At 40.3% G+C, this 13420-nt stretch overlaps 1 protein-coding gene across 1 annotated transcript in view; it reads right to left on the minus strand.

The window, feature by feature from the left end:
* Positions 1 to 7252: 7252 nt before the first annotated feature.
* Positions 7253 to 13420, minus strand: part of ENY2 (ENY2 transcription and export complex 2 subunit) — a 32381-nt gene continuing 26213 nt past the window's right edge. The window contains exon 5 of the mRNA XM_078686878.1: positions 7253 to 8508. Coding sequence (XP_078543004.1) covers positions 8432 to 8508 — 77 coding nt within the window. The 3' untranslated portion in view covers positions 7253 to 8431. The remainder of the gene's footprint in view (positions 8509 to 13420) is intronic.

Here is a 13420-nt window from a genome sequence, read left to right on the forward strand (position 1 = left end):
GGGCTACATTGGGCTACATTGGGCTTCATTGGGCTTCATTGGGCTACATTTGGGCTCCAACATATATATAGGCCAATGTAGCCCAATATATATTTTTCAAAGTTAATTTTCGTAAAAACCACTGGAGCATATATCTTGAGACATAGCAAAGGCACATCGGGCTACCAGTCCCTACAATTTTGCCAAGTTTCGTGGAAATCCATTCAGCCGTTCGAGCTAAAAGTGAGTCCAACCGCCCTATGGAAATGAAGGAAATGAATGGGTAATTTGTAATTAGCAAATAGCTCATCGCAAACTAGGAATGGTAAAGAATCGCTATTTATTCCTTAAAGTTCGCTATTTAGGAAATGCACAAAACTTTGATGATACATATGGCGGTTCATCTCTAACAAGATAAGAAGCATAGGGATAGATTTATGATGACTGGCGCATCACCAGGGATGTGTTAGTCATTCTGTGCCGCTGTTCCGTCACCTATGGTGTGCTGCATTTACAATGCGGCGCATCATGGGGCAAAAACAGCACAGATGCGTGATGTATCTGTGCCGTAAAGGTGGCGCATTGCTGGAGTTGTATCGCAAGTGTGATGAAGCTCCAGCTAGGGTCGGGGGTGCCCCTGTCGCAGGGTTTCTGTTCTCACACAGAACTGTGGACAGAGGATTGGAACCTCGGCGAATTAGGGTGTCCCAAAACTCACCTTAGTAATCAAAAACCCCTTAGCAAGCTAGGTACCGTGTCACATTGGATATAACAAACTCTCAATGTTTAGACAATCCAGAATATGAACTTATAGTACCTCAGGATACGTGGAACTCATGAACACTCGGTCGTTATATATTTCTTAGAAACCAGAACATGGAGTTAAGAAGAACACATGTGTATTTGAAATGTTTATTTACTAATGCCGTCTTCTCAGGCGTAGTATCTTAGATAATACAAGTACACATATTATCAGTAGCAAAATTACCAGCATAGTTACTAGTACATAAAAAGCGAATGGTGACAGTATGTTAACATGCTGTAAATGAATAAGAGTTAGCAACACTTATAAGCAGCCGCGGGCCGTGGAGGGAGTTACGGTGGGGCGGGGAGGGTCAGGGGGAGGGGCAGGGTGGAGAGGGCTCCACCCTGCTTCTCCCTCTCCCCGCCTCCCTGCCTCACCGTAACTCCCTCCACGGCCCGCGGCTGCTTATATCTCACCCTCCCTAATACACATATTATATTATTTGCTAAGAAGGTCTCTTTGTGTTGGTTTAGGGCGTGCCCATACTTTAGTGTCTTAGATTTGAAGGAATCACATCAGCATACACCAGCTCTCTCTTCATGTGAACCGCATCAAGTGTTGTGTATGTGTGTTCGGCAAAGCAATATAAAACCCGCCTCATGCCCAGAATTGGCAGAAGTTGCACTTATGTTATGAGTATGAAGTCGTGGAGATCAGACCTCATAACAATTCTGTATCGTGTTGTTCTTGAAACTTTAGCACTCGCTGTACAGATATAGTTTAACAAGCAAAGCAGATAGTAGACCAATAACATATTATTCTCATGTAAACCACGATGAACTACTAGGTTGAAAGCTAAAGCAACAACTAAGTGTCGTGTGCAGAAGTTGCAAAAAAGGAAAAATGGCGTTTAAACCGGTAATGAGCCCATGCTAACTTAACACGGTGTAAAGATATCCAGGACCTAGATGACACCTCCCCATGATCCGGAAACGAACTGAATAAGTTAATAGAAGTGCCATCTCATGAGAGCAGATTGCAAGTTTATATGTGGACGGTCCGCAAGGTAAAGCATTAAAAACTAGGAAAATTTAATGCTAAAGAAAAATAAAACAGCCAAGTACTTTATCGAGTCTTAAGCCAATAGGCAAGGTAAATAATAAAAACTTGACAAATAAGTCAATGAATTGTCAATGAAATGCTAGTACTCAGCATATCAAACATGAAAAAGGTCTATGACATAACTGTGTATGCAAAATAAGCTGCAACAGCCTCCAATAGGAAGTCACCGTCTTCATCCGAAAACAGTTCAGCCATCCAATTTAAAAGCGGAAAAGAACATACGTGCTCTCCCAGCACCGGATCCTCTATCACCATCAGAGGACAGCTCGGTGGGTTTTCAAGAAAGCTCTGTTCCAAGAAAGACTGTGTTGCCGCCAGTAAATTCCAGGGACCAATTAGTCCATGCATCAATGCCACAGCCATAATCCTTTCGCCAGGACAAACCAACTCGTGAGTAATGATAGGAGTCATCAGCTGATTAAAGTCGACGTCAGGAGAAACCGGTCCGCAGAGACACAAATCAATGGCCCAATCGAAATCACAGGTCAGGCAGTGAAATACAGGCTGGACACAGGTGAAGTAGGAGAATCGAAAAGATAATCCATATGCCGTGCTTAATATCGCCAACAGCATTGTGCCATAATATTCTAGCATGCGATTGCGGAACAGTGTCAGCAGCTGCAGGGCGGGAGGTTGCATAGGAGGGACATCCATATTTAAAAATGTAAAAAAGCACAAGAGCGTCCGCTGGTAATGCAAGTAAAAATGGCAATCCACGAAGCAGAGTGGAAAAAATACAATGAAAGAAAGCAGGGATGACTCCAAAGATTTTCTCAAATGAAGTCACGAGACCACTGGTAACAACTTTAAAAAAGTGCGCCAGGGCCTTTGTGGAGGATGCGTTAGAGATAGTCCGAACCATCTTGCTGAAATGGAAAGGCAAATCTGAATTGAAAAGGGTCTGCACCTCTGTACGGGTGTTCGCTATGTGAAGCACGAAAGTTTCACGGGCCGAACTCAAGGCCACCTCTCTCTGAGACAAAAGAGCTCTTATTCTTGCCATGCCGTTGAAATCTGCTCCCAAGGTTGGTATTTGTGGCGAGATTGAAAACTCCCTATGTTCATGTGTGGGAGGAAATAGAACATTTCTGCAGCAAATAACCCGTTCACTTACTGTTACGATAAAAGGAATACTTTTAATTAACCCAGAACAATCTTCATTATTGAGCATCAAATAACTACCATTTTCCAACAACTTGAACGTGGGGATGATAGCAGGAACTGGCGTGCCTTGCAACACGCAAGCCATATTTGGTCGGTGTTTGTTGCATGAACCGTGTAACTGTATGTGCCTACACATTAGTGAATGATCTGGCGTCTCAGTGCATTCCTCTCCATTCAGATAAACTTCTTGATCATCTTTGAAACATATGTATGTGTATGGAAGCGACCAGACCTCATGAAGAAAAGCACTACCTAAAGGTTCATAACGACCTATTGGTATATATTTCATACAATTTGAAAACTTATATAAAGCAAAAGGCAGCGTTATTAAACCGTGGATAAGGCACGTTGCCAAAAAACCCGCAATCCTCTGCTGATGATGTCACTGAGCATGTCATGAATGATGTAATATGTGACATCATCAGCAGTGGATTACGGGTAATAGTATCTCTAGTTTACTCCCCTATAGCGGTCTTTCTTTTAACATAAGTGTCTGTTTCCTTCCCTTATACTTACTGTTTTTGGTTCGCTTCCGGTTCGCGTACCGGCGAGCGAACTGGGAAGCGAACTAAGAGAAATAGAGGTTGGCACAGTTCCAAATATTGTACCAATTTTTTAATAACGGGGAGGTAGTTCTGAAAAGAACTTTTTTTTTATAGTTTTTGTTGTCTTATATTTTCTTTATTATTTTTCGGAATATTTTTTTACTTTTTTTGAAATTTTCTGAACAGTTTTATATTTTTTTGGGTTTTTCTTGGAGGGGGCAATGAAAACGATTCATTGTAAAGGGCTCAACAGGAGCAACAAAACAAAAAAAAAGTATTTATTATTTTGGGCGTTTCGTACAAACTTGCATATGATAGTCCATAGCTCTGTTGATCAGAGTGATGCTTCTTTCTCCGTAGCAAATGAATCCATCGCAAAATACGCAGATGTGTTTTACTTCACCAAATTTCATTTGTATATTTGGCACCATCTCCCTGCCCTCTGGTCCCGTTACTTCCGGTACAACAGATCTTCTGGCCATAATAGGGAGATTATCTAGGTCGTTCCGAAACTGTGCAGCACTGTAGTTGTTAGGATGCCACCTAGTCATATGGCGATGCATTGTGTAGTTTCCGAAACTGTATTTTTTCTCGGTTCCTCTGGACAGTCTATCTTGACATATAAGGCAAGTTACGTATCTTGCATTTACTTTTTTCTGACCTTTGGGAATTTAAAAAAATTGCCAAATGAAGTTTTCTTTCCGGTGAGACGTCCTGGGCTGCTCAGGCAAAAACTGCCTCTCTTCGTGCTCGTCGTCCTGTTCCTCTTCTTCCTCTTCTTGTTGAATTATAACTTGAGCAGGTGGTCCACTCTTCCTTGGATGTGGTGGAGGTGGTGGGGAAGCACCAGCTGAAGCTACTAAAGAAGCCATTGCTCAGTGATCACAAAGGGTCTTTCTCTCACAATGATGAAAGTCAGAGTGAGGAAAGAAGGAGGGATTTTCATCATTTGGGAAAAACAAGAGTTCTCAACCAATGAAAAGTGTTCATTTTAGATTATATGACCTAGTCTTACATCATTAGGAAACCAAAAGTGAAATGAACCAATGAAAAGTGTTATTACCAAGTCACATGACCTGCTGTGTTTACGTTAAGCGCTTTGCAGGGCCTCCCGGTTTGCTTCCAGAAACCTGCGCTTTGCGACTCGCTTCGCGTACCAGTTCGCTAACGTAGCACGTCATATGACGTATCACGCGACAACGCGAAACGTCATGCGGACGGGAGGCGTCACGATGTTGTTTTCTAACGCGGCAGTTGCGGTAAAGAAACGTTTACCGGCTCGCGGTCTATTTCGCGGCATCAAGGTCAGCTAACAGGAAGCTTCCCGATTCGCGAAGCGGGAACGAAGAAAAAAAAATTATTCATAAACATATCAAATATATTTTTGGATTTAAAGAAAAATACATTTTACAGCTACAGATATTAGCTGTTAAAAAACCAATGAAATTCACTGAAAAAACCATAGGTTATAGACCATATATAGTTAGGAATTAGCATTTACAAAACCTTGAAAATTCACTGAAAAAACCATAGGTTATAGACCATATATAGTTAGGAATTAGCATTTACAAAACCTTATTTTACTCACACAAAACCATTGAAATTCCATATATAGTTAGTTGCACTAACTATATATCGCGCACCCGCAATCCACTGCTGATGATGTCACATATTACATCATTCATGACATGGTCAGTGACATCACTGATGACATCTCAAATGACATCACTGATGACATCACTGATGACAACATCCAGTGACTGTATGTTTCTGTAAAGTTAAAATATGTCTTACATATTGAAGAATGAGTGGATGTATAAGTGTCTGGATGAAGGATTTAGTAGGTGCATGACTGACTGTATAAGTGAGTGATTAAATGTGTCTCACTGAGTGCATGGGTTAGTGACTAAACTGTTTTAAATTGTGCATCATTGTGTCTGTTGTTCTGTATTCTGATGCATGTGTTGATCATTAGCTATATGACTAACTATATGGGTTATTGATTGGTTGGCCAAGTATTTGTATGGGAGACTGAGTGTGTGTGTGGGTGTCTGGGAGGTGTATGACTCTGTGCATAGATGTGTGAGCAGTTGATTCACTACATGTATGGGTTCAAAAGTGCATGTGGAAACAGCTGTATGGGCGGTTGACTGTGTGCATGAGTGTATTGGTGAGTGAATGGATATCTCAGTGCTACATGTCAAAGTAAGTACATATGTAAAACACAGTACATGTGATAGTTGACATATATAAATAACTGTGCATAAGAGCCAGTGAATGTGTGAGTGGCTGTATGGATTATTGTGAACTTGTATCAGGGATTGTATAACAGAGTAAATATGTGTTATTACATGTTTCAATAAGTAAGGTGTGTATAACTATATAGTTGAGGAAATGGAGGTGTGATTGATTCTTTGCAAGACTGACTAGGTGTGTGAGTAACTCCATGGATGAGTGACAGTCTGTGAGTGTCTGTTTACACTGAGTGTATCTAAGGTTATATTAGAGTCTGAAGAGGTTCATCGTATCATCACATGAATGATGTCATCAGTGATGTGATCAGTAAATGTCAAATGAGATGTCATCAGTGATGTCATTTGAGATGTCATCAGTGATGTCATCAGTGATGTCACTGACCATGTCATGAATGATGTAATATGTGACATCATCAGCAGTGGATTGCGGGTGCGCGATATATAGTTAGTGCAACTAACTATATATGGAATTTCAATGGTTTTGTGTGAGTAAAATAAGGTTTTGTAAATGCTAATTCCTAACTATATATGGTATATAACCTATGGTTTTTTCAGTGAATATATATATATATATATATATATATATATATATATATATATATATATATATATATATATATATATATATATATATATATATATATATATTTTTTTTTTTTTTTCAAACCTGCAATTCCTCGATGCTTTGCTGGCTGCCCCCATCTAGTCAAATGATAAATCTTCAAAACAAATTTGCAGAGCTCCAGATCGACAAAGCCTTATCAAGTCAAATGTAATAGTAATTAAATTCTTACAAGAAGCGGCAGATACACTAGTTGTTACTAGGTGTCCCTCAAGTCAAATGTGTGGATATTCTTTTGTGAAGGTGCAGTTCCACCAGTCGTTTTTTCACCAGTCGTCACCCAGTGACCCTTAAAAGTCAACTGCAAAAGCTTTGAAAGTCAACTGCAAAAGCTTTGAAAGTCTTTTATGAAGCTGCAGTTCCACAAGTTGTTACTAGGTACCCCATTGAAGCCAAACGCAAAAGCCTAAATATTTGTACATGAAGCCACAGTTCCGCTGATCATTACTGGGTGTCCCTAACAAGTCAGACGCAAAAGTATTGAAATCCTTACATCTGGATGTAGTTCCACCAGAGGCTACTAGGAATTCCTCACAAGTCAACTGCAAAAGCATTGAAATATTTTCATGCAGTTTCACTTGCTAATAGAGGTCAAGCATAAGTTAGAAGCAACTACTTCAAATGACCTTCACCAAGCTGAGGGGGATGTGGCTCTAGTATATAAATGTGCATAGACACTTTTGCCATTTGAATCATTTGTGCTTGCTTGCCATATGATTACTTATTTCCCAAAACTGGTTGATAATAAGGAATCAAAATTACAGATTTCAATACATTTCCGGAGTTAAAAAACACAAAAAGCTTTGTGATCACACCCTGCTACTTAAAGGAACTTTTAATCAGTGGTAAGAACAAGAAAATGTAGATAGCTTATTTTGGCTACTTATATTTTGGTGGGTGCAAGCTCGGTCTTTCCGTTCAGAGGACTGATTTCTGCATACTGACAGTGCTGGTATAACACTCCAACAGGGTAGATATAGTTCCACAAGAGGTTACTAGAGTGCTGTCTCTGTGGCCGAAGTGTCCATCACAAACCTGTAGATATTGTAGCTTAAGCCTAAAAATCTGCATTTACACTCTAGCAAATATAATGACTTGTGCTCGTGTTCAGTATGATAAATAAATATACCAAAGCAATTTTACAGTGAGTAACAGATATTGTAATTTACAGTAAATGGCTTGAGAGTTCTCAAAACTGTTGATGTAACCATAATATACACAGGGACTATCAATTCAATTGATACTTTTTATCATACATTGGGAAGTGCAAGGGTCTAACAATTCATGTTTAAGAGGGAAAAATGCAGTCATTCAAAGTGAAAGCATCCAAGTGTTGGAGTGCTGTTCTTTACATTCTGCTGGGGAGGGAGGGGGTATCATTTGGCCAGCCAACAGAACAATGGTGAAAATGTTGATTGGGAACCCCTGTTTATCTATGCATTTTTTGCATTATATTTTGTGGAAACATGCGCCTGGCAAGACAGATAAAGCTTCTTTAGGTCAGATCTAACGAGAATAAAGTCACTGCTGGCTTGCACGCACTGGGCCAACTGAGTTTTATATTGCGCTGGGGCATACTTATCCAATTAATTGCAGTGATGTCAAAAATAGGTTACACTTATTTGTTCAAGTTGCACAATGAAACCCATCTATGAATAACAAATTACCACTGAGTAAAGGCTAAAATAAGAAAGCAATTTTACGTTTGTACGTACATATTTATTGTGAGGTTTCTGTTGATATTTCGTCAAGTATTCTCAAAGTACACACATCTGAAACAAAGTCGAGCTCCACCCTTCATTCAGTATGAAGAAAATGGCACAAAAATACAAATGTTATTAAAATGGCACAAATATGATAATTAACAGTGTTCACTGCAATGGAATTTACATTGCAATTGATACAAAAAAAATTCAAACAAGATTTATATCCTTCGGTGAAGGGTAATTATTACGAGCACAAAAATAAAATTATGTGGTGTATAAAAGATAATCCAATATCAAAGACTAGCGTGTTGAGCAAGGAAAGTTCTTATCCTTTGTAAAAGTTCTTTTTTAACACTGTCTGGAACAAGAGCTGAAAAGGAAGCGTACAAGAACAGAAAGTTAGTCCAGAGATCTTTTAAGTAAAAATCCCCTTTAGCTCATGCATCATGGCTTCAAGAAATAAAGGTTACTTACCACTAATCCCCACAGAGGGCATATATAAAAACTTTAAACATCTAATAGTCCCCACCAACCTGCTCCATCTCAAACATTTTGATAATTACAAATTAATTCCCCCATTAAAAAAAAAACTATCGGCCAGCTACATTGACAGCCTGTCATTTATTTTCCATGTAAAAAGAAAAGAATTCACAATTAAAAATGATTTTTCGACAACCATTTTGAAAGGAAAATAAAACAAATGTGGTAAATGGAGCTAGAAAGGAAGCAACGTATAAAGTGGATATTTCCCAATGCGCCTTTGGGGTAGCAAGCCACTCCAGAATAAGAGGATGTCCTGTACTGACACTTACATGAGAATGTTCTGAAAGTAACTTGGGATCTAGTTTTGATTTGAATGAACACCCTTGTACAACTGTTGAGGAGAAGGGACAGTTATTTAGGACTTCTATGAAGATTCTCCTGAAGAAAACTAGGATAACAAATAAGGAATGTTTTTCTCTCCTCCATCATGGGATCTTAATTAATAGTCCAAATCACTGAAGAGTAAAGCGAGCACATCCCCAACTTGAAGAGGTGGTAACATCAGCGGGATTGTAACCACCAGAGAGGAGAAATGAATCAATCAAACACGCACCTGACCCACATAGGGGTGATATTGAATCTGACTTTAAACAGTAAAGTCTAATTTTACTGCTAGCCCTCAATCTTACAAATGTGAGAGAAAGGATTATTTTTCAATTCCAAAGCTGCAGTTGGTCCCCTGCTTGAATGCATCCTAGTTTTCGCAGGTAGAGTGTTCTGGCTTTTAAATGACAGAGATTTTCTAGTACACTATCGACTTGGCTATAGAATTAAAAAAAAGATGCAAACAGTGCTTCATCATCCACTCACCAGTCGCGGACATTAAACACATAAAATGGACTTGGCCAGGATGCATTAGTATGCTGGTAAAACCCATATTTGCAAAGGTTTTTGTTACGCTTGGAGAGCTAATATTCTTGCTTCCCTCATGGTAGGCGCTTTATAGACCAGGCATCCTTGGTGTGGATTCCCCAGACTTTTTGCCTCTGCCTACTATATTTTTGTTGTGTGCTGTACTTTGTTTTCCTGGTGTAGGTGGTCTGGGCACTTTATCACTACTGATCAGTGCCAACGTGAAGTTCTCCCTGTGTTAATTGCAATTCTGATGTGTTCTTCATTATTGGCATATTTGATTTACTGGCAAGTCCCTAATAAACTGCACTAGGTGTGCCCAAGGCCTGTAAATCAAATGCTACTAGTGGGCCTGCAGCACTTGTTGTGCCACCCACCTGAGTAGCTCTGTAAACTCGTCTCAGGCCTGCCATTGCAGTGTTTGTGAGTGCAGTTTTAAACGGCCATGTTGACCTGCGAAGTGCCCCTTGTCAGGCCCTAACCTTCCCTTTCTATACATGCAAGACACCCCTAACGTATACCCCAGGTACCCCCAAGGGCACGGAACAGTGTATGTGAAAAGTAGGAGTGTGCTGGTGCTTTTTACATCTCCTGAGAGTGATATACTGCTAATTAAATTTTTCACTATTCCAAGGACTAGCTCTCCCATAAGCTAACATTGGAGCTGCCTTGTAACATTTTACAAGTGTAACTTTCAATTGGGAGATTTGGAGTTTAGGCTCTCTGAACTCATAATTTAATAATATACCTTTTAGTGAAGGTGTTTTTTAAACTATGCGTTTGAAAATTCAGATTTCACATCTGGCTTCAAATAACATTATCACAATGCCTCGAACACAGAGTACAAGGACTTTTATGCACGATGTACAAATGTCAGCCTATCTTCATCCACAGGGCGACAGGGTTATCTGCCTATCCATAACATTGCTAATCTATATGAACATGGCAAGGATGCTTTTTAATAAAATATTAAGCAACCCAGGTGATGGGCAGGGGAGACACTTCAGCTGACACCGATGGTCCCTGCATGCTGAAACTTCAAGATGCAGCGGTCTGACATTTCCGTGAGGGGTGTCCAGTTTGTGACCAGGAAGGGGTCCTACACTATCTCCCGCCAGGTAATGGGGTTGGATCGTCCCTAGGGGGAATTTTGGGCTTTTTGGCTCTACACCTACCACAATCAAGGTACACAAAGAGTAGAGTTGCATAGTAGGAGTACATATGATTACGTTATATGCCTGCGTATATAAACTGTCTTAGCACCATGGTAGGACTGTATCTACTATTCACTCTTTTGGTGCTTGTAATCTCTTACTCCTGCTTCTGTCTACTGATTACCGCAACACATGTATTTTATACAAGAATAACTTTGGTTCAATACATATATTGAAAACTTCCCACTGTGTATTCTCTGTATATTTCTCTGAGAGCAAAGAGCACGAGTGACTGAGCGAAAGGTTCTGGACATTTACCACGATCCCGGAGGGGTCAGGGTTGTCATGTTCAGTAGTTGCCAGAAACCACATGTTCCTTGTTTGGTTTAGGGGTTGCTAGTGTTGGCACAGTGAGCTAGCTGGCCTCTAGGACAAAATACGCAGCACACCACCATCGCGGAGTCGATAACTGACACGGGTGACCGCCTGATGCTGCACCATCGTAAGTAACCGACGCACCGCATTACCTCCCCTGCAGCAGTAAAAAACTGACACCTCACCTCCCCTGTGGCAGTAAGGAACCAACGCCTCACCTTCCTGGCATAGCAATAAGGAACTGACGCCTCATCTCCCCTGTGGCAGTAAACGACCGAATACTTGCCTCCCTTGTGGCAGTAAGGAACCAACGCTGCCCAGCTCAGGTACTGCCTCACCTCCCCGAAGCAGTATGATCATCACAAAAGGTACTGTTTCTCTAGGGACCCATGTGACTCCGTGGCCAGCCTGCGCACCTCGCCGTTGGCACAGTACTTTGGATTTGTACCTGTCGCGATGTCCAGATAGCCCCAGCTGGAGCTATTGTCTTCTGAGAGCTTTATTTTGACAAGAAACCTTTTACAAGTGATATTTTGCATTATGTATTTTGGATTTTTTTTGTTAAGGTCTTGTTTGATTCAGATAAAGATACATATCTTTCTAAACTGGTAGGGTGTCCATTTGTGGCGTTTTACCTGCACTACTGTTGGTTATATACACATGCTTTACACGTTGCCTTTGTATGATAGCCTGACTGCTCTGTGCCAATCTACTAGAGGGTGAGCACAGGCAAACTTAGGGGTGCACTTTCATCCTGACTAGAAGGAAGGGTCCCTACTTGGAAAGGGGGTATACCAATACCAACAAGAGAACCCTATTTTTAACAGTGCTAGAATGTTACACGTCAACACCTCTTCTAATTCATGGAGTACTTTTGGTATATGGTACTTGCAGCAAAACTGTAACCTACTGATAAAATGCTATCCTCTCGACCGTAGGATAACTCTTACCCTGTCTCCATTCCCTCTCTTGCCTTACAAGTTTAGTTTTTTCAACTTCCGGGCAAATTCATTCAAATTATTTTTAGGTATGTTTCCACGTTATCAATGTGCACTTCGCTTTTCTGGTAGAACCATAAGAACTTTGCAAAGCTTCTGGAATAACAGTATCCTAACATTGGAATACCAGTGTCAGTACGTGGGTCATCTGTTTCAATTAGCTAAGACAGCACTTTCCCCAGTTTACCATAATAAGCAACCCCAGGTAACATAATGTAAGAAACAATCGGATGATAAATTCTTACATGAAAACTGTCCATTTGAAATACATTCTTTCCCAGTGGGCTCCTCTCCTTGGTCTCTTCCAAACTAAATACTAATCATTTGAGTGTCTTCCCTAACTTCTCTTGGCCTCCCAAGAGATATTTTAAGATACCACAGTGATAAGCTGGACACCTGTTGCCATGGGTAGATAGATGATGCTGGCATTTCATTGAATATCAAATTAGTTTTGCATCATCATGAAGACATGAAAACCACAATGGCCAGCAGAGCGTATATCTAGATGAAGTCCATAGGGTAGAATGAAAGCTACCTCAAAACTGGGATGAGAAGGGGTATTGATGTTTCATACAACAAAATAAACCTCTATTTTTGGGGACATAGTGTCAGGAAAGAGTCATGGATGTACGTGCAAAGAGAGCACAGATTACTTACTGTTTCGTACTTCAAGACATGTACTAAGCCATAAATGACAATCAGTTTGTCAATTGCAGCAGCCGATTTAGATGATGACTTATGGGATACCGGAGGGGCAGTTTAAAGAGTTAATCTGATATGCAGCTGAACCACAGCTGGCACGGCTTACCATGTATGAAACCACAATCAGAAGAACACAAGGAAGCCAATACTGGGACTCTGTACAACATAAAAATCTACCAATATGCCACGCTCACCAACAAGCTACTTGTCTTGTCTAGGATAATAGATGAGTGTGTAAAGTTCAGGAATCCACGTCTGTGTACTCTGAGCATTTCCCAATCAAGGCTGTATCCTGTCCTGCTAGATCTAGTCCATTCCACATCTATGGCACCAAGTGATCAATGACAAAAACACCAATGAAGTTACATAGCAAACTATTCCTTCTGTTTCTAATAATGTCCATTTCAAAGTGCCAGAGTGAGACAAGTACAGCATGGGGAATAAATGTTGAGGTCTTATATCACATTACTGGTAACCCTAGAAGACTGCACCTAATGACAAGAACTAGGTGAGCTGGTTACTTTTCTTGGTGTATCGTTAACTTTGTTTTCATATAAATTGTTGTGCACATGTACTGCATTACTGTAAAAGGCATATTTCATTCAGTAGTTCCTTCAACATATATTTCAATCATAGCAGTTCTTCCTTTCAAACAACA

This window comes from Lissotriton helveticus, chromosome 4_1 (assembly GCF_964261635.1).
Source record: "Lissotriton helveticus chromosome 4_1, aLisHel1.1, whole genome shotgun sequence".
In the NCBI taxonomy this organism is placed as follows: domain Eukaryota; kingdom Metazoa; phylum Chordata; class Amphibia; order Caudata; family Salamandridae; genus Lissotriton; species Lissotriton helveticus.